This window comes from Tilletiopsis washingtonensis (genome assembly GCF_003144115.1).
Source record: "Tilletiopsis washingtonensis strain MCA 4186 unplaced genomic scaffold FA09scaffold_21, whole genome shotgun sequence".
NCBI classification, from domain to species: domain Eukaryota; kingdom Fungi; phylum Basidiomycota; class Exobasidiomycetes; order Entylomatales; genus Tilletiopsis; species Tilletiopsis washingtonensis.
Window position 1 is genome coordinate 229,374 of NW_020312018.1, and position 26,741 is coordinate 256,114.

The 26,741-nt window shown below is 68.6% G+C and overlaps 9 protein-coding genes across 9 annotated transcripts; 6 read left to right on the forward strand and 3 right to left on the reverse strand.

Annotated features, from left to right (window-relative positions):
* Nucleotides 1-650: 650 nt before the first annotated feature.
* On the reverse strand, nt 651-1,265 carry FA09DRAFT_301211 (glucocorticoid receptor-like (DNA-binding domain); the record flags this gene model as incomplete). Its single annotated transcript, XM_025740361.1, has 2 exons — nt 651-910; nt 1,070-1,265. Coding segments are annotated over 2 exons (456 nt in total), but the record flags the coding sequence as incomplete, so codon positions are not given.
* Nucleotides 1,266-5,228: 3,963 nt separating this feature from the next.
* FA09DRAFT_331962 (hypothetical protein) lies at nt 5,229-6,255 on the forward strand. Its single transcript, XM_025743253.1, has 2 exons — nt 5,229-5,585; nt 5,879-6,255. The coding sequence occupies exons 1-2, from the start codon at nt 5,247-5,249 to the stop codon at nt 6,023-6,025; spliced, it is 486 nt and encodes a 161-aa protein (XP_025595915.1). The 5' UTR covers nt 5,229-5,246; the 3' UTR covers nt 6,026-6,255.
* Nucleotides 6,256-6,372: 117 nt separating this feature from the next.
* FA09DRAFT_135548 (ras GEF) lies at nt 6,373-12,260 on the reverse strand. The gene is made up of 4 exons (XM_025739096.1): nt 12,143-12,260; nt 8,099-12,054; nt 6,884-8,041; nt 6,373-6,830 (listed from the first exon to the last, which is right to left on the reverse strand). The coding sequence occupies exons 2-4, from the start codon at nt 11,971-11,973 to the stop codon at nt 6,530-6,532; spliced, it is 5,334 nt and encodes a 1,777-aa protein (XP_025595916.1). The 5' UTR covers nt 11,974-12,054; nt 12,143-12,260; the 3' UTR covers nt 6,373-6,529.
* Nucleotides 12,261-13,425: 1,165 nt separating this feature from the next.
* Nucleotides 13,426-14,592, forward strand: FA09DRAFT_331965 (hypothetical protein). The gene has a single exon (XM_025743254.1). It carries the CDS (start codon nt 13,862-13,864, stop codon nt 14,303-14,305), a length of 444 nt encoding a protein of 147 aa, XP_025595917.1. The 5' UTR covers nt 13,426-13,861; the 3' UTR covers nt 14,306-14,592.
* A 4,495-nt stretch (nt 14,593-19,087) lies between these two features.
* FA09DRAFT_135606 (hypothetical protein) lies at nt 19,088-20,331 on the forward strand. Its single transcript, XM_025739099.1, has 2 exons — nt 19,088-20,213; nt 20,302-20,331. The coding sequence occupies exon 1, from the start codon at nt 19,171-19,173 to the stop codon at nt 19,948-19,950; it is 780 nt and encodes a 259-aa protein (XP_025595918.1). The 5' UTR covers nt 19,088-19,170; the 3' UTR covers nt 19,951-20,213; nt 20,302-20,331.
* Nucleotides 20,299-22,244, forward strand: FA09DRAFT_135602 (hypothetical protein). Its single transcript, XM_025739098.1, has 4 exons — nt 20,299-20,389; nt 20,452-21,493; nt 21,546-22,042; nt 22,099-22,244. The coding sequence occupies exons 2-3, from the start codon at nt 20,624-20,626 to the stop codon at nt 21,867-21,869; spliced, it is 1,194 nt and encodes a 397-aa protein (XP_025595919.1). The 5' UTR covers nt 20,299-20,389; nt 20,452-20,623; the 3' UTR covers nt 21,870-22,042; nt 22,099-22,244.
* A 138-nt stretch (nt 22,245-22,382) lies between these two features.
* FA09DRAFT_301121 (hypothetical protein) lies at nt 22,383-22,618 on the forward strand (the record flags this gene model as incomplete). The annotated part of the gene is made up of 2 exons (XM_025740359.1): nt 22,383-22,509; nt 22,578-22,618. Coding segments are annotated over 2 exons (168 nt in total), but the record flags the coding sequence as incomplete, so codon positions are not given.
* Nucleotides 22,619-23,264: 646 nt separating this feature from the next.
* On the reverse strand, nt 23,265-23,821 carry FA09DRAFT_135599 (hypothetical protein). The gene has a single exon (XM_025739097.1). The coding sequence runs from the start codon at nt 23,730-23,732 to the stop codon at nt 23,367-23,369; it is 366 nt and encodes a 121-aa protein (XP_025595921.1). The 5' UTR covers nt 23,733-23,821; the 3' UTR covers nt 23,265-23,366.
* A 167-nt stretch (nt 23,822-23,988) lies between these two features.
* Nucleotides 23,989-26,711, forward strand: FA09DRAFT_311876 (TPR-like protein). Its single transcript, XM_025740678.1, has 5 exons — nt 23,989-24,537; nt 24,590-25,578; nt 25,635-26,103; nt 26,163-26,333; nt 26,392-26,711. The coding sequence occupies exons 1-5, from the start codon at nt 24,141-24,143 to the stop codon at nt 26,478-26,480; spliced, it is 2,115 nt and encodes a 704-aa protein (XP_025595922.1). The 5' UTR covers nt 23,989-24,140; the 3' UTR covers nt 26,481-26,711.
* Nucleotides 26,712-26,741: the final 30 nt, after the last annotated feature.

Here is a 26,741-nt window from a genome sequence, read left to right on the forward strand (position 1 = left end):
TGCTGCTGCTGCTGCTGCTGCTGCTGCTGCTGCTGCTGCTGCTGCTGCTGCTGCTGCTGCTGCTGCTGCTGCTGCTGCTGCTGCTGCTGCTGCTGTGCCTGTGCTTGCGCGAAGGCTTGCGCTTGCGCCTGGTCCGGATCCAGCGCCGGGCCGTCGAACATGGGACCAAGACCCAGTGCGGCGGCCCAGTCTTGCTGAGCTCCCGGTCCGCTGCGCGGGCCCGAGGTGGCCGCGCCAGCCAGAAGCTGGCGTAGCGCTTCGGTCAGAGCGTTCGGCGACGGGCTCGATGCAGCACCAAGCGAGCCTGCCGTGTTCGGTGCGGCGGCCGCCAGTGACGCTGACGCAGGCGACGAGACAGCCAGCGCGGCAGCTTGCGCCATCGGCAGGTTCTGGCAGCACGCCTCGCCCCATGCGCCCATCGGACAGGCCTGGCTGTCCAGAAGCTCCGGCGGCAGGAAGATCGTCGGATCGTGCTGCGTCGCCAGCTCGTGCATCTTGGTGTCTCCGAAGGGCGAGCCAGGCTGGCCTGTGAGTCCCGACGGCATCGCAGACATCGCAGGCGCTGCCATCGGAGGCTGCCGCGGAGGGCCCATCTGCTGGTCGGACGGTGCGCTGGGCGCGGGCGATGGCTGAGGAGCTCGGCTGTCGTAGCGTGCACGCTTGCGGATCACGTCGGCTCGCATCGCGACGGGCCGATGAGCGCTGTGCAGCTTGTAGTACAGCCCGCAGGCGTTGCAGATGATGCGGCCGTCCGGGTCCTTGCGCCACAGCGGCGTCGTCGAGGTGCCGCAGTTCGCGCACGACGCGCCGGCATGAATCCCGACCCACTCGTCCGAGTCTGCAGCCTCACCAGTCGTGCTGCCGCTTGCGGTGCCGCTCGTCGGGCCGCTTCTGGCGGCCGAGCTGGAGCCTTCGCCACCTCCTCCTGCGTTCGGGGTATTTGCCGCAGCAGCGGCGTTCGCTGCTTGCTTGGCAACGCGCTCGGCTCGCTTTTGCTTGAGCTCACGCGGTCGCGGGACTGTCACTCGTGTCAGCGTCGTGGTCATGACAGCACAGTCACAGCTCTCACCCTTGTGCAGCTTCAGGTATAGACCACAGGCATTGCACTGCAAAGCAAGGTTCGAGTCGCGTCGCCAAAGAGGTGTCGAGGTGGCGCCGCAGTTGGAGCACTCGGGCTTGGAGCGATCCTCCTTGACCGATCCCGCTGCTGGCGTCGACGGCTTGGAATCGTCGATCGTCGTACTGGTGCTGGCGCCAAAGGTCATGGGAGAGCCTGCGGCACTGCCGCTCGTCTTCGTGCGCGTGCGACTGGACTCGGCCGGCGACGAGCCGAACGCGAAAGGGCCACCGGTGCCGGCGAAGGACTGCGGCGTGCCAGGCATGCTGAGGGACGAGACCATCGAAGGCGCCATGTGCGGCTGGTGCTGCTGGGCCATGTGATGCTGTGGCGCCTGCTGCTCGAATGCGCTAGGCAGCAGCGGCCCGTCGAAGCTGTGTGCAGCATGCAGAGGCGGCCGTACGGCTTGTTGCTGCGGCGTCTCGGGCCCAAAGAATGAGGCGTGCGTCGCAGAGTGGTGCATGCCAAACGGATCCTGCATCGGTGCGGCGTTCTGCATCGGCTGCTCATACGAAGGAGTCAGGTCCATCGACGGGCGATGAGGTCCTTGAAAGTGTGTGAAAGGGCTTTGCGGATGCATCCGCTCTGCGTCGGGTGGTGGTGGCGGCGGTGGATGCTGCGCTTGCTGGCCTTGGGGCCCCGCGCTGACGCCCTGCTGAGCTTGGGCGAAGAGGTGCGCGAGTTGAGGAGGCACTTGGCCTGCCTGGAACGCCATGAGCGCTTGCGTCAGGAAGGCCAGCAGCGCCGACTGCAGAGCCGGCTGCTGCTGTTGCTGCTGCTGCTGCTGCGTCTGTGGAGCCGAGAAAGGCATCGCAAACGGCGGAGCGAACGTGAGCGGGCTGAGCCCATCCGGGCCCTGGCCAGCAGACGCGGCGTCTGCAAAGCGCTGCTGTGGCTGCATGTCCATCGACGTCGACGATGATGCTGCGTCTCGACTGCCTCCTTGCCGACGAGCAAAGGCAGCGTTGCGTGCGGCGCATTGACGCGCCAGCTCGGCACGCTTCATGTCGGCGAGAATGGCCAGGCTGGGCGCCTCGAGGTCCACGCCTTGTGCGGCCAACTCGCGCTCGGCAGCCTCGATTGACTCGATGCTCCATGCTGGCTCTGACACTGCGCCCGTCTCCTCAGCAATGTTGACGTACGACGGCGCCGGCACGGTGTGCCAGAGTCGCTGCTCCGGCGGCCGCGACGAAGCGCCGGCCAGGCGACGCAGAGGCTGTGAAGCAGTCTGAGCAAGGCACTTCACACCGGCTGCGACGTTTGCAACTCACCTGCGACGAGATCTCACTCGATGCTCTGCCCTTTCCCTTCAGGTCGTAGCTCGTCGGCGTGGCTGCGGCCGACGAGGACGGCGTGGCAGCACTGCTCGGCTGGCGCGATCGCGGCCGTGCCCGCGCGGCGCGGTGTCGTTCTGCTGCTCTCTTCTCCGCGCGCTCCTTCAGCTTCCGGCCCACCTCGGCGCTGAACTCTGGCAGCGTCAGGCTGTGCACAGGCCGAGCCTTGCTTCGCTCGAGCGCATCGACGGTCACACGCGCACATCTCGCGAACTCCTTGCGTCCGGGCCTCCGCGCGTCATCGTCCTCCGTTGGCTGCGGTTTGGTCAGCAGCTGGGCGAGAGCGCGCTTATTGCCGACTGAAGGCTCACCGGCACCATATTGGCACGCATGTGGTACATGCGCCATCCGAGGTTCGAGAGACGCTCGCCGTGCTCGAGCACGTCGCGCGACACCATGGCCGCGCGCCAGGTCTTGTTGAGCGACTCGGCATCGCCAGTGCAGGCATACGGGCCGAAGGGCTTGTTCTGCCAACGAACTGTCAGCACTGATGCAGCGTGCTCCACTCGCCTTTGAAGTCGTCGCCGCTCTGCAGCACGCCCACTCACGCCCTTGATCTTCAACAGCACCATGGCGCACAGCGCGCGGCGGCCGGCGCTATGCCGCCTCCGTCTGAGCCAGAGTCTCGCAAGGCGTGCGCTGCGGCAAGCCTGCGGCGTGTGCTGTGTGCAGACGACGGCGGCGGCGGCAGCGAGCGGTGCGTCGGGCGGAGTGTGTGCTGCGAGCGTGCGGCGCGCGGGTGTGGGAGAGTGGAAGAACGGAGGGCAGACGGGCGCGCTGCCGATCTGATAACGCGGCCCGCCTCGCGCGGGCGCAGGCGCACAGCCGGCCGCGGCGCGCCTCGCAGACGCGGCACCCGCCTGCCGCACAGACGGCCGCCTGCCAACCCCCTCTTGCGCGCGACCCTCGGCCCTGCGAGCTGGTGATGAAAAGCCCCAAATGACGCAGTTGGGCGCCCAAGGTGCTGGCAGAGAGAGTGTCCAGCACGAGCGCACGGCCAACGTGCAAAGGAGGTGGCACGACTTCTGCCCTCACTCAGGCACAAGGTGGCCTTGCTGCGGCAACGATGAGGCGGCCTCGCTCTTACACGAGCTAGCCGATGCGGGCGCTTCGTCGAGCAGCTCTTCGTGCTCACAGAGAGGCGCCGGAATGTGCGGCCGTCGTCGTCCGGCTGCAGTGCGTCCGAGTGTTCTAAAAGCACCGGGCGGCCGTCCTGCCGGCGGAACAGCGGAACGGCGTGCGAGCTGCGGCACCCGGCGCAGCAGAGCAGACAGGCTCGGGATGCCGTGAGCCGCTAAGTCGGGACGAGTGCAGCAAGGTGCAGCGGTGCAGCGGCAGCGACGAGGCGAGGTGAGCCGCACCGCTCTGCTGCCGCAGCCGCACTCTCCTTCTGGCCCGGACGCTTCGCGGCTTGGCGCAAGGCCGGTCACGGCGCAGCGAGGCCACCCACCTGCCACGGATCAACTCAGACTTGACTCTGGCAGGCAAGGCAGCGCTCTCACCATGCTGGTTCCGCGGTGCAACGCCGGCCGTCAAGCGGCCGCTTGGCCGCACCCGGCTCACGCAGCGCCGTCGCCGGACTTTTGCTCACGGCGCAGCGGCGGCCAAAACGTCAAGCGAGGCGCCCCGAAGGCGTGCGCCGCGCAGACGCTTGACAGCCCGTAGGCGAGGCGCTAGCGATCTGATAACTCCAGCTTATGTAAGCGCACGCCAAGCACGGCAAGCGGACGGCTCGGCCGGACGCCCGACGCTGCCCAGCGCAGATCATAGCTCCACAGGCGCTGTTCGCGGGTCGCATGCATCATGCAGGATGGGTGTGAATGGATGGGCTCCCTGCCTGGGTTGCCTTCCGGAGGCGGAGCGAGGAGGATGCATCGCGCGCAGAGGCATGGCATCGCGAGCGTGAGATGGGTCACGTGCCGCGCGTCCTCGCTTCGCAGCGGTGCGGCGAAGAGAAACGCGCCTCGCCCGCCGTGCTTCCTCCTTCCCGACACCAACCCACGCCGGGCGCCGCTCTGTGAGCTGAGCGACCGGCGTGCACCTCTCGACCTGTGAGTATCTCGCCGACTCTGCGCCTCTCGCAGCACACGTCGTGCAGCCGGGCGCCGCCTGCGAACGAGCACGGCCGCGGGCCGGCGCCGGGCGTCGAGCGCAACAGCAGCAGCAGCCAGCACAGCACAGCAGCGCGCGCAGCAGGATGACCAACATACCAAATAGTTCACGCCGAGCGTACTAGCGCACTGAGTGACAAACCTTCATCTTTCAAAATTAGTCTTTTGCTCCTATCTGACCTTTGCGCCGCGCTGCTGTGCTGTTGCTGCTGCTGCTGCTGCGCGCTCTCGCCGTGGACGCTCGGAGATGCGGGCTGCAGACAGGTCGCTGACACCCTCTTGCTCCTGCCTAGACCCGCCGGCTGGTCTGCTGGACCCTGTGACGGCGTGGAATGTCATCGTGCTTGCTTGTTCCTTCTGTGTCTGTTGTGTGAAGGTTTCGCAGGTTGTCCGGCTGCTGCGCGATTGCGCTTGCACCCGCAGCGATGCGGCCGTCAGGGCGTGAGCGGTGGCCGTCTGTGGCTCTTCTTGCTGTCGATTCATCTTGTCAGAAGGCTGAGAGCTGTAGCCATAACTGCATTGCCGCACCGGAGCGGGCCGTCGTTAACGCGAGATCGAGATGGCGCGCAGCCGGCGCACAGGCCAAGCTGCTGAAAGATGAGCGCGTCTCGCTCGGCTGCTGCGCGTGTGTATGCGGCCGCGTTGCTCTCTTCTCACCCTCACACCGCTCTGGCCGCCGCAGCCATGTCTCAACCACAGAGCAGCCAGGCCTCGTCGTCGTCGGCAGGGCCTGCCGGCCTCGGGCTCATGTCGTCCATGTCGCCCGAGTGCACGCCGCTCAAGCACCGCTATGACTCCTGCTTCCACTCCTGGCTCGTCGACTACCTTGCCCTGCCTGGCTCGGGCACCGCGTCCGCCGCAGCGCAGCCCCAGGAGTCGTCATCGTCGTCGATGTGGGGCCGCGGAAAGAAGGAGCAGGCGCCGGCAGCAGGGCAGGACGAGGCGGCGAAGCGCCAGAGCCTCAAGGAGCGGCTCGACGGCGAGTGCGGCGGCATGTGGGAGGAGTACCGGAAATGCGTCACGGTGAGTAGATCTCGGCAGGCAGCAGGGCGGTGCACGGCGGCTGTATGCCACACCTGAAGGCTCTCGTGCCTTTACTTGGCTGCCCGACTGCACATGACCGGCACAGCTCTGCCGATGGACAGGACAGAGGCGAAGACTGCGAGCGGTCCGGCCATCTCGACGATGCTCCTTCTTGCTCTTGCACGCGAGCTTGACTGTCTGTCACACGGTACCGTGACGCTGCGAGACGGCCGAGCGCAGACGGAAGCCCCGGCAGATGCACAGAAACGGAAGAGCTGACGCTCCTCCTCCAGCGGGCTGTCTCGGAGAAGCAACTCGATGGACTGATCGCCGAGGCACGCGCCCACAACCCCTTCCCCTTTCCGCATGAGCGCGCACCCGGCGAGGTGCCGAGCGAGCCGTTCCCATTCGCCTCGGCGCCCGGTGCTAAGGGTCCATGAGAGGAATGCACGGTGTGGAAGGAGCGATGCGAGCGTGCGCTGGCATGCAGCCTTGGTCTTATGCGCCTGCTTCGTGTGCCGAGCTACGAGGAGCTACATGCGCCTGGCTGCGCCCGCCGCCCCGACTGTGCCGGCTCCAGTGCGCGTCCACCTCATCGCACAGGCCTGGAGGGCGCGAACAGATGCTTGAGTGGCCATCGGTGGATGGAGAGAATGAATACAGCGTGAGGAAGGGGAGTGACTGAGCAAGGGAGAGGGACCGCGCGTATCGTGGCGCGGAACAGAAGCGAGGCCGAGAAGGCGGCGCAGTGGGATGCAGCACGGACGCCGTGAAGGGGGGCGCGCAGAGCTATGAGGCCGCATATATAGGGTGACGGAGTGGGACAGTGCTGCAGGGAGTGAGCGAGGGCGTGAGAGAGAAGGGTCGTGAGAGCGGGTGGAAGCAGTCGGTAGCGCCGAGTGAGAGGAGGCGAGGAGAGATATGGGGAAATGAGGAGTCCGGGATCAGGCGAAGAAGCCCTTGATCTTGCTCGACGTGAGCGCAGCCGGTCCGGTCTGTGCGCGAGGCTCGACCTGCAGCGAGCGCTGGTACATCTCCTCCTCGTCGAGGAGCGGCAGGTCGACGATGAGGCGCTCGACGCTGGTGTTGGCGCGCGCCATGCCGCGCTCGTGCTGCTGGCAGCGCACGATGGCCATGACGGCCTCGTCCATGAGGCTGAACTTGCGCCAGTGCACCATGTCGTCGCTCGCGCGCTTCGACGGGTTGCCGTCGGAGAGCGAGAGGATGTCCTGCAGATGCACGCCGCTGCGAGGGGTGTCAGTGCGGACCGCGAACTGGACTGGTGTGCGCAGACTCACAGGTAAGGGATGGTGCGGCCCTCGGAGTTCTCGAGCGCAAGACGGTAGGCGGCGAAGCTGCGATCGCTGCCCATCAGGCGCGCGAGCGAGAGGTACACCTTGTTGACGGCCTTGCCGTTGAGCAGCTCGCGCGTGTGCTTGAGGCGATGCACCGAGGCGTTGCCGAGGCCGGCGAGCACGGCGTGCAGCGTGTTGTAGTTGTTGCTGTGCCGCAGGATCGCAGCGATGCTCATGAACTTCTCCAGCATGCGTGCGCGGTGCTTGATCTTGCCCTGCACGAGGATCATCGTGCACACCCAGGCGGAGACGTAGTTGAAGTGCGCAATCGAGCGCGCGACCGGCCCGTTCTTCTCGCGCAGCTCGCGCGAGGCAAGGATGTGTCGCAGCAAGTCGCGTGGCCGGATGGCGCAGAAGAGGTTCCACTCGATGCGCGTCAGCTCGGCTGCGATCACCTCCTCGTCGGTGTCCGCCAGTGCATTCGAGATGCCGCGCAGTGCCGTCTTGCGCGCGTTCGTCAGGCCCTCTGGCGTGGCAGCCACGGCGGAGTTGACGTTGGCCGGCGGCGGCGCCAGGGCCGTGTCGGACGCCGACTGTTGAGCAGGGTAGCCGCCGGACACGCCAGACGAGGCCGCGTGCGGAGCGCTGCTGATGCTGGCAGCCGCAGACTTGACGCCACTGTCGCTCGATGTCTGCGCGTCCGAGTAGCTGTAGTCGCGGTGCTCCAAGGAGGGTCGCGAGAGCTGAGCCGAATCGATCGCCGAGCCACTGGCTGCCGAGCTGTCGGAGTATGCCCGCGAGCGCAGCACCTCCTGCGAGCTGTTGTCCATGCTGTACGAGCCGGACTGGGAGCTGGCGACCAGGGTGCTGCTCGAGGGCGCCAGCGTCTGGCCGTCGGCGCCAAGCAGAGAGGGGCGCACGGGCGGCACATCGGCCGCGACGGAGCGCGGCTTGTCGTTGTCCTGGTTCTTGCTCCATGCGGCATCAGGGTCGGGCGCGAAGCGAAGTGCTTCGAGGTGCGGCTGCAGAGGGCTGGCGATGTGCATGGTAGACGGGTGCTGCAGCAGGCGCTGGAAGAAGTCGCACAGCTCGCTGTACGTGTCCGGCGCCGACAGGTCGCCAGGGTAGTCTTGCATCCAGTCGCCAAGCATGGCAGTCAATCTGAGACGGGTAGTGGTCAGCACAAGCGCTGCATGGCAACATCACAGGAGAACTTACCTCATCAGCGAGAAGCGAATCATTACGCCGTCCGAGCGCTCGCTGCTCGACAGAGCATCGAAGCGCGCAACAAGCTGGCGCAGCAGCTCGATAGGCCGTGCGAAGCCGCGGTAGAAGACCATGAACATGAGCAGGAAGCGCTCGTCGTCGCCCGACACGGCTGCAAAGAAGAGCTTCTCCCACAGCTCCTCGATGGAGACGTAGCCGCCGGCAGTCTTTGCGCTCTGCAGGCCGAGCTGAGCCTTCGAGATGCTCTGCTGCAGCGCTGCCTCGTCTTCCGAGTTGCTGCCGGTGAGCGAAGGAGCATCGACCGACATCGTCGTGGCATCGCTGAGCTTGCGCGCGGTGTTGCGCACGTCGTGTCCGCTCGACTGTGCAGCGCCCTGCGTCGCACGCGAGAAGCCTGGGTTCTCGTTGCTCGAAGAGTAGCCGGCGGAGCTGAGAGCCGGGCTGTTCTGCTGACTCGCCGAGGACGTCCGGCTCGAGTCAAGAGAGGCGGTCGTGGCATCGCTCATCTTTCGCGAGCTCGAGCCAGGGCCCGTGGTCGATGCCGAGCCGTGCAGCTGCTGCAGCTGGTGGGCAGCGGGATCGAAGGCAGCCTTGCGTCCGGCTCGCGCCTTGGCCACCTCCTTGACGAGGTAGGAAAAGCAGTCGCGCATGCGCTTCTTGCCCTCCTCGCTCTGGTCGCTGCACTCGGCCAGGCCGACATTGTACACTGCAGCCATGTCCGAGGCGTAGTAGGGGTCGACGGCCTTTGGGAAGCTCTCCGACTTGCACGCCAGCATCACGGTGCTGAGGCTGTGCATCGCGAAGTTCTCGAGAAGCTCAGACATGCCGCGGAACGAGGAGATCTGCGCCGCGTCGTAGCAGAGGATGATGGCGTCGATGTGCGGCAGGAACTTCGGCCATGCGAAGCGCTTGCTGGGACCGTTGAGCAGCACCGATGCATCGATCTCCAGCACCTCAATCGTGCGTTGCTCCTGGTCGACGATGCAGATCGTCGAGTGCGACGCAATCTTCTCCGACAGGACGTTCGGCTTCGACAGGCCAAACTGCCGCAGGCCCTTCTTGATGACGGTCGTCTTGCCCGCGCCTTGGTGGCCCACCACGGCAATGACGAAGCTGGCGTGCGACTTTGGCGGGTGCTGCACCTGCTGCAGCAGACTGGCGGTGCTGCCGCTGCGGCTGCGCGCGCCCGCACTGGCCGAGCCGGCCGGCGTAGCAGCGCCGCCAGGTGCACTGCTGGTGCCTGTTCCGCCTGCCGCGCTCAGAGCTGCGCCTGCGGAGCTGGCTGGCGTACTGCTGCTTGACGCGCTGCGCTCCGTCGAGTCTGCGGTGTGCGCGGACGGACCACCCACAGCCAACGCAACACTGCGCCGGAGCTGCTGGTTCTGCCGCGCATTCAGCTCGCCGTCGCCGCCGCTGAGGCCTGTGCGCGACTTGTCCGGCGCCGAGCCGCTCAAAGATGGCGCCGTCGTTGCGAGCGAGGTGCGCGTGGCCGCACTCGGCGCCTCACTCTGCCCAGAATTGTCGACCGGCGATGATCCAGCAGGCGTAGACGAGCTGTCTCCCGCTTGGACGCCCAGCAGAGCTGAAGGATCGTCGCTGCCGTCGTGATCCTCTTCGCTGCGTGCGACGCCCTCGAGGCCAGGCACAACCATCTCGTTGCAGAGCATCGAGCGCGGGCGAGCGCGGGCCTGCACGCTGAAGCGACCTGCTGAAGACGGGGACGATGCTGCAGGGACAGCGCCGACTGTGGCGCCACGCGGACGCCCGCGGATCGTGCCATTCGGCCCGAGCGACGATGGCTCGAGCTTCGGCGGCGTCTGCGGCGGCGCGTCTTCCTCCTTCGTCGGCGGCAGAGGCGCACCACTGCCAGACGAGCTGGACGAGCGGCGGCTGATGGCCGGGCGCGTCGAGGGTGGCTGCAGGCTTGAACTTCCGTCGCGGGAGCGATAGCTCGGCGTCTGACTCGTACTGCGGCCAGCGTGGCCGGCATCGCGCCCATCCTGCGCGTCCATGTCGAGCGCAGCCTGGCTCAAGCTCTGGCTGCGCGTCCTGCCACGGTCTGCAGCGCCACTGCTGCGCGAGTCTGGCAGGTCCTTGGGCGGCGGCGGTGGCGGCATCGAAGGTGTGGGACGAGGCGGCGGCAGCGCGCTGTAGCGGGCGACGCGATGGTACCCGTCGCTCGGCTTGACGAACATGCGTGAGGCAGTCGGGCTCGTCAGGCTGGGCATGAAGGAGGCGTTGGGCGAGGTCGGTGACGGCAGTGGCGAGTCGAGCGTGGGCACGCTGCTGATGGACGAGTCGGGCGACTGGTACATGCCGGGTCCCCATTCTGCCGACTGCGTCCGTGCCGTCGAGGGAGTGCGTGCGGGCGAGGAGGAGTCGCGGGCTCCTGCCGGCGAGTAGTCGCGATATCGCTGGCCATCCAGTGCGTCCTGGCGCAGCGTTGCTGAGGAAGCCATCTCGGAGGGACGAGGCGACACGCGGAGCCAATTTGTCAGGCCTCCGTCTTCGGACATGCGCCGGCTGCCAAGGGCATCCTGCTCGTCCAGGCCGTCGTCGGGCGCATCGTCGAGTGACAGCATGGAGACGAGGCGCTCGGGAGAGCTGCTCCCGCTCTCCGGGCTCAGGGCGGCGTCGTAGAAGGAGTCGGAGCTGCTGATGGCCCCGGGTGTCACCGCCCTGACCTCTGGCGCGTTCGTGCCACTATGTGTGGCCGTCGATGGAGAGAGTCTGCGAGCGCGTCGCAGCCGGCCGGGCAGCGGCGACCCCGCATCTGCGTCCTTCGAGCTGCTCGGCCAGGCCTGATCGTCGCTGCTATCAGAGCCCTCCTCGCTGTCGTCGCGGGTGGGATCTTCCTCCGCCCCATGCTGCCGCTGTGCATCCGTGCTTTGCCGCTTGATCTGCCGTTTGCGCACCTGCTCGCGGAGCAAACGGCGCCTCCGCCTTGCTCGGGCAGCATCACGGATCGCAGCATCTGCTGGGCTGCCCAGCTCCTCCTGCGACGCCTCTGCATCGCCTTCGCCTTCGCCCGAAGAGGATGGCTCGCCTGTCGGGGGCGCGTCCGCAGTCTCGTCGCTGTCCCTGCGAGGCGCGTCGGGCACTTCGCTGATCTGCGAGCTCGAGGTGACATCGCTGTGTCCGGTCGCTGCGCGCGCGTCCGCGACCGAGCTCGGGCCAGTGTGTGCATCGATAATGCCCGTCTGACTGCCGCGTCCTGACACACCAGAATGAGACTCGGCCGAGACGGCGGAGCCAGTGCTGGCGCCTTTGCGGTGCAGCGTGGCGCCTTGCCGCGATGCACCGGCCTCAACGTCGGCCTGCGCACGCCGAGGCGTCGCTTCAGACTCGACCGCCGGCGCGCCGCTCGCATTCGGCAGCGCGCCACGCGAGGTGGCACTCGAGCGGGAGCTGGAGCGAGACACTGCCGCGCTCAGCTCGAGCGGCACATCGGCGAGCTGCATCGGAGATCCTGAAGGCGCCGAGGCACCCAAAGACAGAGCCTCAGCGAAGCGCCGATCCTCCTCGGCTACCTCCTGGTCCAAGCCGAAGACCGGCGAGCCATGCAGCTGCGCGCTTGCATCGCTGGCTTTTGGCGGAGAGGCGGAGGTCGAGGGGGTGTGGCGCAAGCCAGGTGCACGGACCGAGTTGGTCGAGCGCAGGCGCGGCACGGGCGGAGGCGCCTCGATGGACGAGGACGACGGAGCGGACGAGTCTGCGCTCGGCCCGCTGAGCTTGCGCGTGCGATTCTGCCAGAACGCCAGCGCTGGCGGGCGCCGCTTCTCGGGCGTCGCTGCTGTGCTAGACGCAGACGCAGCGGCCGTCGCATCGGGCGCCGCAGCGCCCGCGGCTGAATGCGCAGACGGCATCGGCACGCCGAATCTCGCGCAGGCTCACAGCGGAGCTGTGGCACGGCTCGCGGCAGGGAACGCGGATCTCGATAAGGCTGGCTGTAGGAGCCCGTGTCAGCGAGCTGCTGTCGCGTGCCGTGCGCAGCTGGCCTGGCCTGCTCTCCGAAGTGGTGATGTGAACACTCACCTATGATGGCAGGCCGCTGAGCTCAGGAACGATGACAGGAGCGCAGGACTGCGCCTGCGGTGCGCCAGCTGAGTGCGCGGAGCTGCTCTGGGCAGCAGCGAGGAGTGCGCGACAGGAGCGCCGCGATGAGGGTATCAAGATCCGCTCCGGTCCGAGAGAGGCGTCGAGCAGGCAGCGCACGCGGGCCGACGAGAGACAGGTGCCGCCTGACTCGCAGCTGCGCGAGAAGCCGGGCGTGAGGGAGCGGTGCGGCCGAGCGGCGCGCGTGGCAGGTCGTGCAGGGCGTGCGACGTGCACGAAGAGTGGAGTGAGTGAGTATGGTGGAAGCCGGCAAAGATGGTGGTGCGCGGCAGAGGCGGTGGAGCGGAAGGGCGATGCTGCTGCTCGTCGTCGCCGTCGACTCGAGCATCACGCGGCCGCCGCGTGCGCACAGGCGCAGCAACAGCAGGCAGCGCGTCGGTCAGCAGCAGCTCCGCCGTCGCCGGCTGCGTGTCGCGCCGCCGCGCGCGGCCCCTCAGCCGGCGGCGACGCGCGCGCGCGGGCCTCTCGTCGCCTGCCGCGCCAGCGTCCAGCACAGCCCGCCTTGGCTGCGCGCCTCCTCTCGCCTGACTTTGACTCGCTGCTCGCGTGCGCTGCCCGCCGCACCGGCACCCCAAAGTGCACTCTGCGCTGTGCCTTGCTGCTTCGGCACCCCTGTTGCTCCCGCACTGGCCGGCGGCCGGTGTGCTGCTGCTGCGATGCTCCCGGCGCTGCGTGCGTGCCGCTCTGGGAGCTGAAAGGCGGCTCTGAGCGGCTGCCCCTCGCGCGGCGCGCGGCCCGTCGTTGCTTTCCTGCCAGCCTGCCGCGCGGCACGGCCTCTGCCATGCCCTGCCATGGTCCCTCCTTGCCGCCTCTCTGTTGCTCTCGCCGATCCCTCTCGCGGCGTCTCGTTCGCAGCATGCAGCGCTGCACTTGCCGCTGCTGCTCGCTGCACCCTGATGGCGGCGGCGGCGGCGAGGCCCGGCGCCCGGCACGCGCTGCGGAAGCTCATCCAGCCGCCTCTTCCCACTCCGAGCCGCCGGCCACGCGCAGCGCGCTCAAGGAGGTGTTGCTCGCGCGGAGTTGGCGCTTGAGACGTCTTACGGCGGGAGTCGCACGCGCGGGGCCCGCTGCTGTGCTGTGCGAGGCGGCGCTCTCGCACGGCAGCGCCGCCTCTCGTCCGAGCAGAGCCCTTCTCTGCACCTTGCCAGGGCCCGCGCCGGGCAAACGGGAGCGGACGGAGCATCAAGTGCAGCGTGGGGAACCCTAGCGACGACGCACCGAACGCAGCACCGTCCGACGCACCTGCAGCGCGCCCGGCGCTTTTGCCGACGCCCCCACGCTCGGGGCTCAGGCCGCAGGGTGCCGCAGCTGCGGCACGGTGCGCACACGCGAGCCACGTCTGCTGCCTTTGCCGTCGACGCAGGCCGCGCGAAAGCGTCGAGTGATGGCGGCGAGACGAGGCACGTCCGAACCGGAGCTTGCTCTCCCGAGCTGCGCGCCGGAGCCCGGAACAGGCCGGGAGTGGCTCAGCCAGGCACGACAGGCAGCGGCTGCGCCCCTGGGGCTGGCCTGGGAGCTTCTGGCCGCTGACGGCGGGTGCCAGAGAAGGAGGCGAGCGACGGTGAGCTCACAGCAGCGGCTCACCGCAGCAGTCTTAGTGAGCGAAGATCAGGCCATCCGCTCGCTGCCGCACACGGCATGCGATCTCTGACCCTTCGCTGGGCCTCGCTCGAAGCAACGTCTGCTGAGGCCGGATCTGGCGTGGACGCGGAGGCCGCCGCGTCCGGTGTCGCGCGTGCCGCCGCGCGCTGCTGCGTGCGGTCCGCGCCGCTGTCAGGGACCCCCTCCGTCGCGGGACAAGCAGGCGAGTGCGTGGGAGAGACGCTAGGGCAGCGGCCGCAGCAGCAAGGGCTGCGCAAGTCGAGCGAGCCTCAGCAATCGACGAATGCGAAGGCTCAAGGGCAGCGACGGTCGCACGTCTGGACGATCCTGGGCCCTGAGCGCCGCTCGGCGTTCCGACCGTTGTGCCTGCAGTCGTCTGGGCACCTGCTCCTGATGACGCGCCGCCGATGCTTCTCTCGGTCGTACGATGGAGAGCGGCGGATCACGCAGGGGCAGGGTCAACGTGACCGCTGCTGCTGAGATCGCTCGACGACGCCGTCTTTCCTCATTGATTCTCGTGGCTCCGACTGGCATGTCGTCGACCTCCAGGCATGCTCGAACAATAAGAATCGACCGCCCGTCCGTGATCGCCGGCTCGAACGGCAGGCCCATCGGCCGACGAGCGAGCCAGACAGCGTCCTGTCCTCCTCCAACAGCCTCGGATGCATTCCAGTCGGCGCTTGTCGCCCTGCTGTCCCACCTTGCAGACGTCCATCGCCGGTCGGCGTCAAAATCTGACCTGTCCGCTGTGCGGCCGCAATTCCCAGCATCTCAGCTTCCGATACATCTTGCAGCGTGAGGACATCCGGCGTAAATGCCGAAGGACAGACATGAGAGCACGAGCAGCCTCAGAGCGGGGCCTGTTGGTGTAGGTCCAGCTGCCGGCGCCGCCTCCGTCGCGGAGGTGGCGCTGCGGCGCCGGCGTTCGCGCCGAGACATGATCATCGGGGGGCCTGGGCGTGCACGTGTGGTGGAGATGCACACTGCATGCCGATAGACGGACGGACAGACGACCTCAGAGGTCAAGAGTCCGCCTCGCAGCGGTCCATGTCAAGGCGGAGCCGGCTCGCGCGCTTGCTGTGCTGCGGCGTGCGTGCGCACATGCATTGGTTTGGCGGCCCGCTCTGCGCGCGAAGGCGGAGCGCAGCATGAGGCAGCACCGAAGCCACGAGGAGTCCTCAGCGCCCAGCAGAGCGTGGCGGCAGCGCCACAATTTTCTCGGCGCGCGACGCAAGTGAGTCTGCGGCAACAGCGCGCGACGAACGCACGCTTCTCTGCGCTCTCCTTTGTCTCAGCGCCATCGGGCACCGCTGCAGTGGTGCGCGTCGGGCGGTTCGGAGCCGCGAGGCCTCTGCGCAGCGGTTGGGGTGGCGGCGCAGCATCAGGTGGAGGATCCGCCGGCGTGACGCTCGCAGGTGCCCGCGCCACCGCCGAAACGAGCCCCGTCGACGCCTCCAGCCCGCGCTGCATCACAACAACCCACGTCATCCTCGCTTGCAGGCGTGCAGCGCTGTGCTGTCCAAGGTGCAGGCCGCCATTGCGCGATGCATGCACGCGCCGTGTTCTTGGGTGCTTCCGACGGAAGCAGCGCTCGGCGCAGGACACGTCGCGGCCGCTCCTGACGTTGCCTTGGTCGGCTGGCGCGCATCCGACTTGGCCCGCGATACACGAGCCTCTCGTTCCGTCGGGAGCCCATTGGCGACGCCGTCGCAAGGCCCAATCGACAGAGTAGCTATTCACCCATATGGCGCGCATCGGGCGTCGATGACATGGCGCAAACGTCATCGCAGCGCTCGCCAAGCGGGCGACGGCCGTGCAGCATTCCGCGCGCGCACGCTTGGCGTCGTTGTCGTCGTCGTCGAGCGCAGCCGGGCGAGTGCTCATGAAACACTGCCGACCCGGACGAGAGAGCGTGTGCGCCGCATTCACGGAGTTGGTCCTCCTGCCCTGAGGTGTCTGCAGCTGCATTCTGCTGCTGCGCTCTGGTGGGCCGCTCAGCGCACTCACCGGCGGCACACGGCTCGCACGAACGGCATTCCGGCTCCCGAAACGCAGCACGAGGATCGCACGCCGCACCACGTTCGCCTGTGCTTGGCACAGAAGCAGCGGCGCCTTGAGATGGAGCGCATTGTGATTGCGGTGCAAGCAGGGTCGCAGCGGAATTCACCAGGCCGCCGCTCGCGGAGCCGAGAAACGACCGAGCGGTCGGGGGTCCAAGCTCGCAGCTCCAGCATGCAGAGGTCTAGGCGCTCTCGCCTGGCCGTGGCGTAACGTGTGCTTGAGCGGCGCCGAGATGAACGCGGCACGCGGAGCGGGCGCAGGCTTCGGGCAGCTGGTGTGGCAGCGGGAGGAACGCTGCGCAGGCGACAGCAGGCCACGGCCGGGCAGCCGGCGCTCCAAAGACGGGTTCCCGGAGCGGCTGCCTGCTGCGTCTGGCTGGGTGCTTGTGCACCGCTGTCGGCGCTCTCCTCGGCACAGAGGCGCACCACAGGCGCGCTGGCCGCCTGCGCGAAGGTTTCATGCCTGGGGCCCACGCGCCTGCACCGAGGCAGAACGGCCGCAGATGCAGGCAGCAGCGGTACCGCAGATGCAGATGCAGCACGCAGCACGGGGGGGCCAACGCATGAGCCCAGCCTGCACGCTCGCCGAGGGCCCGCATCATGCGATGTGCACGCAGCACACGGCCTTGCATCACCAGAGCGCGAAGGGTGCAGGCGGGCGGCCAGCGCAGCGCAGCGCTCGGCAGCCGGCTCGGGTGCGTTCGACGAGTGGTCTGCGGGCGCTGCCTTGAGAAAGGGCCAGCTCGTCGGGCAAGTGCAGCGGCGTCGTGGCTCGATGTCGCCCGTGGTGCGACTGCGCGAGGACGCCGCAGTGCCATGCCGTCGGCGCCCGCAAGGTGGCACACGGCGGACCATGCATCGGCTGGCAGCATCGCCCATCTAGCGAGCCGTCGTCGGTGGGCGCGGACGACGATCGCATCGGCAGGTGAGACGCCTGGGCCACGCGGCAGATCGGCGGCAGCAAGTGCGAGCCAGCGTGCGGTGCCGAGGCAGCGCAGGCTGCCAGATTCGGGGTGCCGTGCCCCTGCTGCCGGCCGGCACACGCATGAGACCACGTCTGGTGCGCGCCGCGCGCGCGGGCGAGTGAGAGGGAGGAGGCGCCGCGGTGGCTGAGCTCGAGGAGAAGGGATCGTCGGAGCCGCACGACGCAGCGGCAGCCGGGAATCTTGCCCGAGATTGCTGCCGAGGCAGGACTGCCGCGCTGCCCGCAAGCCTCCGCTGCCGCTGCGTCTGCTGCTTGGCCGCTGCGTTCATGCGCAGAACGCAATCTCGCCAGAGGCCAGGGCCGCTATACGTATGCAGGGCGCTGCGCCCGCGGCCGTGCGGCTGCGCTGCCGCTGCCCACCCGGGTTTCTCGCATCCCACCCTCGGCGGCCGAGCGGCTGGCGCGCAGGAGCGGAGCAATGCACCTCGTGCGCTAGAAGCGCATGCAGGCAGCGAGATGGCCGGACACGCTGCGCGTTGCCCCGCACCCTCTGGCGCACTCAACTCCCGCCTCCCGAGTCGCCTGCGCCGCGTGAGTCGAGCGTCTCGAGGACCGGCACGGATGCTGGACGCGGTATCTGATCCCCTTCGGCGGGCATCGGCACTCCAGCGGCTGGCAGCTGCGATGAGACGCTGCAGGATGGATGCCGGACCGTGCACGGCGGCGCTGCGGGATCGGCGGCGATGGAGGTGTGGCCCGCGAGGAGGCGCGCGTGGCGCTCGTGCCAACCCAGCACCTGATAGGGCGGCTCCGCCTTGCTCCAGCAAGCATCAGAGGGCAGGACAAGGCGTTCGTCGGACACCACCACGCTGGCAGACGCATCGAAGCATGCCGCTGTCGTGGGCTCCGGGCATGCTCCAGCTGCACTTCCACCGGCAGATCTTCGAGCGGGGCGTCGCACTTCCGCATGAGAGGGGGGCTAGCGAGATGCGAGGCCAGCGCAGGATCAACCGGCGAGGGGCGAGTCCGCTGCCCACCCCCAGCGCTGGAGGAGAGGGGCGCTTGCGGCCTCCGGGCGGGCACGCTACGCTGCGACAAGAGCACCTCAGATTGCGACGCCGGCGCCAGCGCGGCATCCTAGGCGGCACGCCATCGGGCCACACAGGCAGCTCGGGCGTGGCTGGTGTGGTGCTTAGCGGATCTGGACGCCCCTCCTGCCTCGGCGGAGTGGGCCTGGCGCATCAGCATGGATGCTGTCCGCGCAGCGGCAGCGCAGGTCGTGAGCGTGTGGGCACGGCGGCAGCAAAGGCAGAGAGAGGGAGCGGCAGCGTCATGCTGGAATCATCAATGACCCCCTGCCGCCGACAAGCGATGGACGGGCGGCACTGGCACTGTGGTACAGCCTTGTGCTCCTCCGTCGTCTGATGCACGCGGCTTGGCGGCGCAGCAAACAAGGCCAGAGCGCAGCGCAGATCTCGCGGCTGGCAGCGGGCCTCGTTTGCTAAAACGGGCGCTGCGTGGCCGCTGCGAGGACGAGGTGCGGCGGCGCAACCCGCCTGCGGGCTGCATGCGCTGCCCGAGGGACGGGAGCCGCCGAGCATGCCGCTATGCGGACGCGGCTCGGCCTGACGCCGCCGCTGCGCCAGCACAGCGCCTCGCCAGCGAGAGCCGCTGCATCCGCCGCCGCGCCGTCTTCGCGGCCCCGAGCGAGCGGAGCTGGGTGGAAGCGCCGCACGCCGCACCCTCTTCGTGCTCCGCCGCCCGCCGCCGAGCAGCGGAAGCCTCGCGTTGCCCGCAGCGCGGCACCGACGCCGCCACGGGACGGCATCGGCGGAAGCGGCAGCGGCAGCCAAGGCCCTCCGGACGCCGCCACGCACGCACGGGCAGGCAGCGAGCATGCAGCGTGCAGCCATGCCGCGAGCAACGCAAGGGCAGCAGCCCCGCCGACGCCGCAGCAGCGGCATTGGCGGGCTGCAGATGCTGCACCTGCAGCCCAAGCGCAAGCGAAGCTCGGCTGCGCTGGCGTCGAGGAGCAGAGCAAGGCGCAGCTGCCGCGCCGACGGAGCGAGCGCACGACATCGACGGCGAGCCCACGCGGCGGCGCGGGCGGGCGCCATGCGGATGCTGCCTTGCCGGCTCGGCTGCGGCGCTGCACCTCAGACGTGGCGCAGGCCGGACGAGCAAGCGCCAGCGCGGGCGTGACGCTACGGCGGGCATCCTTTTCCCCGCGAGGCGCCGTGCCGCGATGCCCAGCGCCGCCCAGACAGACGCAGCACGCAGACGCAGGGCATTATTCTCCTACACGCTCAGCCCGGCGGCGAGCAGCAGCACGCAGGAGCCGTCAGTGCAGCCGGCCGTGCATGCAGGTGCAGCTGCAGGTGCGGCAGCGCGCAGACCGACGGCGAGAGGAGGCAGCGCAGGCTGGCGCTGCGCCTGCAGATGCTGCCGCCGACGGCGCTCCGCCGCCATCCCCTAGCCGCAGCGTCGGATGCTGCATCTGGGCAGCAAGCAGGCAGGCCAAGCAGCGTCGCGGGCGGCGCGGGCATTCCGATCGCAGCGCCGAGCAGATGCGAGAGAGCAGCAGAGGCGGCAGAGATGCGGCGAGCTCGCCGAGCCGCTGGCCTCGCTCGTCGCTGCGCCTTGCTGCTGCGGGCGCTGTGCGTGTGCTCCGTGCTTCTTCTGCATCTGCGGCGCTCGGGGTGTGTGTGTGTGTCTGTCAGTGCGGCTGCCGTATCACCTCCGCCGCGAGACAGCGAGGGCGCCGCCGAGCCCCTCCGCCGGCGCACGCCCGCCTCTCCCCCTCGCACTCAACTCGACTTCACCCGGCCAGCCTCCGCTGCGGGCGTTTGTTTGCCGTGTGCCCTCGCTCGCTCTTGCCCCCCCCACCACGCCGGCCTCCTCTGCACCCCCGCGAGCTGCTGCCGCCGCACACGCTCGCTCCGCCTTGCTCCCGTCCGCACCTGCCCAGCCGATTGCACCACACGCCCAGCCCGGCACCGAGCGACATCGCCGGGCGCTGCTGTCTCTGCTGCGGCGCTGCCTCGCTGCTCCTCCTCGTGGCTATCCCGTGTCCGTCCTGCTGCCCGATGGCGCAGAGCGGCCGTGCCAGCAGCATCAGCGTAGAAGCGAGCCCATCTTGATCCGGCACTCTCCCACCCGCGCCTCGCGGCACCCGCGGCGCCTGTCCCCCTCTCGCATCTATACTTACCACCACCGGCACTCCTGCTCGTCCCCCTCGCACCTTCCCTCCGTCGTCGCTGCTCCTCGTCACCCTCCGCTCCGCTCCCGTCGCCCTGCATCCGTTCTCACCCGCACGCTACACCTCCTCTCTGGCGCAGCGCCAGGCACCACGCGCGCTTCTCTCTGCGCGCGCACTCTCTCCTCGGGCGCGCCCGACATAGACGTGAGCGGCGCCATCTATCTCGACGTCGGCCAGCTGAGACGCAGTGCTGACCCCATTTTCCTCCTCTGCCGGCGTCATCGGCCAGCAGCGCAGAGCTTGTTGCCGCGCTGCTGCTGCTGCATCCACCTCTGTGCCCCGGGTATCTCGCTCGCTCGCTCTCCGCGCGCGTGTGTCTCGCCCCAGCCAGCCGCCTGTGCCGCGCCGCGCGTCGGGCGTAGCTCTGCCGAGGCGCGCCGAGCCCTGGCCGGCCGGCCTCGCTGCTGCACACGCGCGCGTCTTCTCGCCCTCGCCTTCTTGCCAACCACGACGACCGCAAGCGCACCTCGCGGGCCCGGATCCTCCGCGCCTCGCTTCGCCTCAACGCGCGGCCGTCGGTGCAAGAGCCGCCGCTGAGCGTGTGTCCGTCTGCGATGGACGGCGAGCCTCGCACCTCGCCGCGCCCGGCACCCGCAGGAGCTGCGGCGCCGCCGGCCGACGCCGACGCTCACGCTCGCAGCAAGCCCGACGCCGGCGCCGACGCGACGTCCAGCAAGCACGCCGACCGGCCGCACGACTCGCACAACTCGGCGCCGCCGTCGCCGCCCGACGCTCGCTCGGCCTCGGCGCTGCAGAGCCGCAGGCCCGAGCCGGACGCGGGTCTCCGGCTTCCGCCGCTGCGCTCCATCGACATTGGCGCAGTGGCCTCGTCGTCGTCGTCTTCGCACCGCACAGCTCTCGCTGGACCCGGTCAACTGCCGCCCTTCTCGCCTCGTCCGCAAGGCCCACACGGCTCGGCACCGCCGCCTCTGCCTTCGCCGAGCCTCAGCACTCATAGCCGCTCCGAGCTCCGCAGTCCGCCGCGCCTCGGCACGGCAGGCTCTACACGGCAAGGTCCTTCGTCGTCGTACTTTGCGACCGGCCCGTCTCCGGCGGCATCTCATCGTTCGGCAGCCGGACCTTCAGCCTCGACCGTCTCGCGCTGGACCGAGGAGCGCAAGCGCCCAAACCTGGGCCACGCACCCAGCGACGCCGAGGTCTACCGGCAACAGCAGCCACAGGGACAGGCTGTGCGCAGCCGCACACCCTCTTCCTTCTCCGACCCGGCGCGGAGCTCACCACCCATGCGCCCTCGCGGCGTCGAAGAGTCAAAGACGTGGCCGCCGGGCACGCCGGCCGACGCGGCTCGCTCATCGCTCGACGACTCTCGCGCCTTGCCGACGGCACGATCCGCGCAAGTCGACGCAGCACGGTCCGCTCCGTCTGCACACCAGCTCGAGAGCACCCTAGAGCGTCTCGAACAGGTGAGCACAGCAGCGCAGGTGGTCTGCTTCACGCTTGCTGACGCATCCGCAGGTGTACACGCTCGCCGGCGACCTGCAAAGCTTCGCCAGCGCACACCTCAAGAGCCGGCAGATGCCGAGCTTCGCCAGTCTCGATGCCATGGCGATGCGAGGCTCAGACGTCGCTGCCATCATGGGTCGCCTGGCCGGCGAGGCCAACGAAGCACAGGTCCGCGCCGAGGCACCATCTCACCGCTATGGTGCGTTGCGCCGACGGCGACGCGCGGTGCTGTGTGCTCATCCATCCTCTCCTTGCCTCTGCAGCTGGACCGCCGTCCGAACGCGGCGAGCCACTGCCTGCCTCGTCGGCTCACCGCGGCGCACCGAGCGCCTGTGAAGCATCCTCGCGCTATCACGCTGGCGAGCACGACGAGCTGGCAAGCAGCGGCACGCATGGCTACAAGGACATGTACCGCGACCAGCATCGCCGCGATGAAGCGGGCGTCGACGGCAGACGGCCACGCAGCGGCGACGACCATCGCGCCGCCGCCATGCGCAGCCCTCGCCCTGGTGAGTACACTATCGCGGTTGAGCTCTGCATGCGCCATGCTCACACGCTCCGACAGTCTCTCACCATGCTTCAGCCATGGGCGGCATGGGCGAAGAGCGCAGCGACGCCTTCGCGCCTGTCGGCGTGCGTCGCCGTGCGGACGAGAGCGGCAGCTACTTCCCCATCCGTCCGGAGCCTCCTGCGCACGCACAGTGGTCCGCAGACGAGCGTGACCATGCGTACGCGCATCCTGCCTCTCGTCCGATGCCGGCGCACTACTCCTCGCACGCGCCGATGTCGGCGCAGCAGCGCGACTACCACCATCACCAGCAGATGCAGGAGCAGCAGCACCAGCAGCAGATGGCCACGAGCAAGTACCGCAAGCGCAGCCGTGCGCCTGCGCCCGGCCAGTGCGCCTGCTGCAGCATTGCGGAGACGCCGGAGTGGCGCCGGGGTCCTGATGGAGCGCGCACCGTGTGCAACGCATGTGAGTCTTTGCTTGTGGGATAACAGCGCCATGTCAGTGGTGCCGCGGTGCTCATGCAGCACCCTCAGGCGGTCTGCACTTCGCGAAGCTCGCAAAGAAGCGGCAGCAGGAGAACCCGAACGGGCCTGGCGTCTCCATCGAGGAGCTGCGCGCCTCCATCCGCGTCACGTCGCCCGGCACCACGCCTGCGCACATCCGCGACGGCAGCCAGAACAGCCAGGGCGCCGACTACGGCCGAGCACGCCGCGCATCCATGGAGGGTCCTGCGTCGACGCCGGCATCTGCGTATGCGCACACGCATGCGCACGCTCGCGCTCCATCGGGCCCTGAGGGCCACGCCGGCTCGCAGCGCGAGCCCATGGACGGCCGCTGGCCCGAGGATGAGCACCGCATGCGCGCCAGCGAGTTCCGTGGTCTTCACATGGAACAGCGGCACGAACCGCATCCGCCATACGGCGGCAGCGCTGCGCACCAGCCGATGCACCACTCGCACTCGCACCACGACTCGCGCTCGCATGCGCCGTCGTCGGCCTCGCGCCTGCCGCCGCCGCCCATCCGCTCGCACGCAGACTCGGATGCGTATGCGCAGCGTTCCAACGAGCGCCGTCTCTCGCCGCGTCCCGGCAGCCAGGGCGCCGAGCGTCGCCCTTGATGGGCACCTGGCATCCTTGCTGCCGGCGTGTCGGACTCCGCCTTCACGCCGCAAGGCTATCCTCGCCTCATCCTTTTCGCCCTCAGCGACTCTCGAGCCTCCGATGGCGCATCGCATCGTCTCCAAAAGCAAACCCGGCAGTGACTCCAAGCATCTACAAGTAGAGGCATCTCGCACGTCTCGGTAATCTCTCCCTCTCTACCAACTAATCTCGCCGGCCGCAACGGCGATCCGCTTCCGCTCTCCCACCGAACCCTCGATGCTCCTCGCACGCAAAGGGGCGTGCGCGCCATACGCGCAAGCGCCCTCGTGCCTCAACGGACACCGCTGAGCCCGGCAGGGGCATCTGCCTCGGGCGCAATACGTCCCAAATCAAATGTGTTTCTGCTCCGGAGGTCAGCGTGTGACGGCGGCCGAGCTGCGTGCACGGAGCTGCCATTGTGCCGGCGTTGCAGACGCTGACGAGGCAGAGGGTGCTGGCGGACGAGGCTGTGATGTGACGTGAACTGGCTCGCCCCCTCCACCTGCCAGCGCACTGCGGTCCGTCGCGAGCAAAGCCCACCATTACCATCCACTTGAGCTCGTCGTTGATGCTGAGGCGGCCTTGCACTTGAGAGTCGCCAGCTCCCGCGATGATGGAGGTTGCGAAGAGGCACGAAGGACCAAGAAGGCGGCCGTGCGAGGCCGGCCCGTCTCGGGCCGGACAAGCTTGGCCCGCTTGTATTGCGGGCTTTAATTCAAGCCGCAGCTGAATTCATCAATCACGCGCCGGCCAGCGAGATCTGCCGCTCGGCTCCACTCGCCGCCTGACTCCGCAGCGCACGGCGCAGCAGCCGCCGCCTTGCTTCCCCACACCTCGCTGCGCCACGCCCACAGCAGCCGCTCCTGCTCTCTCACTCCCACACACCTTAGCTCGGCTACACAAGAGCTCCTCGAACGTCATAACGCCTGCGCTTCCGCCGCTCGCCGCGCCTCCGCCATGTCGTTCCTCTCCGGCGCCGACTGCGGCCCGTCCAACGGCCTCTCGTCGCTGCTCAAGCATTCGCAGGCAGACCGCTCGCTGCAGGGCGACCGCACCGAAGCTGGGCCAGGTCCCGGCGCTGCGTCCTTCCGCCAGCGCCCTGCCGGTGCCGGCGGCCCAGCAGATGCGCAGGCCTGGTTCGCGCAGCAGCAACAGCATGGCGGCCCGCAGCAGTTCAGCGGGCCGCCGCCGAGCTCCTTTGAGTTCGAGAAGATGCGCGCAGAGATGGAGCGCATGCAGATGAACAACGGTGGTGGCGGAGGCTCTGGAGGATCTGGCGGCTGGGCGCAGGAGATGAACCGGCGTGGTGCGCCGCAGCAGCACATGAACATGGGCCCGCAGTCTGGCAACCAAGGTGAGCAGAGTCTGCCCCATGCACTGCGCTTTGCGCTGATACTCGCTTCCAGGCTCAGCGTGGAGCTCTCAGTTCGCGTCCGCAGGCCACGCCTCAGCTCCCCAGCAAGAGGCACCAGGTGCCTCTGCGACCCGCTCAGGCGGCTACGGCGGCTTCGGCATGCTCGGCGGCGGCATGGGTGGCATGGGCATGATCGGCGGCGGCATGGGCAGCATGTTTGCCAATCGTGCTGCGCAGCAGCAGCAGCCGCAGCAGAGCAGCTCGCGCTTCACCGAGCTCTCGGACAAGCAGTGGGAGGACGAGTTCGCGCGCCTCGATGCCGAGGCCACTGCGGACAAAGGAAAGGGCAAGGCTGCGGAGCCGGAGCAGGGCCAGGCCGAGGACGAGGACCGGCGAGTGCGGGAAGCGCTGGACCGCCTCGAGAGCGACATCCAGGAGGACGGCTACGAGGGCGACCGCCGCTTCGAGGAGCTCTGGAACGCCATGCACGCTGGTGGCGCTGTGCCGCCGTCGGGTGCTGATGCCGACGTGGCCCGCTTCGAGGAGGAGCTGCAGCGGCAGCGCGAGCGCAACGCCGAGGAGGACGACGAGGCCTTCGAGTTCTACAACCATCCCTCTGGCGGACTCGGTGGCGGCATCCAGGGCCTGAATGAGACTGGACGCCTTGACGGCACCGAGGACGCGCTGCTCGACGGCTTCGGCACTGTGGGCGTCGATGGCTTCCCGCGCCTGGGCGGCTACCGCTTCGCGCAGGACAACCCGTTCATGACGCACGAGGCGCCGCTCGCCGAAGGCCTGCGTCTTCTTGCCAACGGCGGCTCGCTTGCCGACGCTGCGCTGCTCTTTGAGGCCGCGACGCAGCGCGACGCCGCGGGCGGCACTGGCGGCGAGCAGGGCGAGGTCAGCCGTGCGCTGCGCGAGCGCTCAGAGGCTTGGCGCCGCCTCGGCGAGGCGATGGCCATGAATGAGCGCGAGACGCAGGCGATCCGCGCGCTCGAGGAGGCGATCAAGCTGGACGAGAACAACCTTGAGGCGTACATGGTGAGTGCATCTGTCTCGTTGTCCCTGCCTGCGTGTCGCTCATTCCCTCGTCGCAGTCGCTGGCCATCTCGTACATCAACGAAGGCTACGACGCCGCTGCGCATTCGACGTTGGAGCGGTACATGTCGCGCGCCTACCCGCACCTCAAGCCCGACCCGCTGCCGGAGTCCATCTCGGGCACCAAGGACCCGCTGCAGGGGACCGACGGCAACCCGTGGGCCTCGCTGAACCGCGCCACGTCGCTCTTCCTGGCGGCTGCGCGCGAGGGTGCCGCGAAGGGCACGATCGACCCGGAGGTGCAGGTCGGGCTCGGCGTGCTCTTCTACAGCAACAGCAGCTACGAGCAGGCGCGCGACTGCTTCAACACGGCGCTGCAGGCGCGCCCGAACGACTTTCTGCTGTGGAACCGCCTTGGTGCCACGCTAGCGAACAGCGGCAAGCCCGAGGACGCCATCGAGGCGTACCACAAGGCGCTCGAGCTGCGGCCAACGTTCACGCGCGCCATCTACAACCTCTCGGTCGCCTGTGAGTCTCGCTTGTCTGCTGCACCTCGGGCGACGATTGCTGACCCGTTCGCGGCGCAGGCCTCAACCTCGGCGCACACCACGAGGCTGCCGAGCACCTGCTTGCTGCTCTTTCGCTGCAGCAGTCGCACGAGGCGCCCAACGTGCCAGACGGCGCCTCGGCACCGCGCCCGCCGCCGCTGGCCGAGGCGCAGGAGTCGCACAACCTCTGGAGCACGCTGCGTCGCATCTGTGAGTCTCCTCGATGTGGCGACTTGCCTCGCGTGCGAAGCTGACCCTCGCTTGCCAGTCCTTGTGATGGACCGCATGGATCTCGCGCAGCAGGCACACGTCGGCTCCGACCTCGGCCAATTTCGAGCTGAGGGATTCGAGTTTTGAGCTGCGCGCCAAGCATAGCGTCGAGAACGCACCAGCGCCGCCATCCACCGCCACTGAGCAGGACGTGGACTGGGATGCCGACGGCGCACCGCAGGGCATGGGCGGCTGCTGGGGCCGCTGGAACCAGGCGTCATTCAGCGCGGACGCACCTATCTAATGAACGCATGTGCATCGCCAACAGCCTGTCGCCTCTCCAGTCACACCACACGCTCGATGTGTACCAAAGCTGATGATTGGGTTTTATCCCCGGCGTGCACGCTG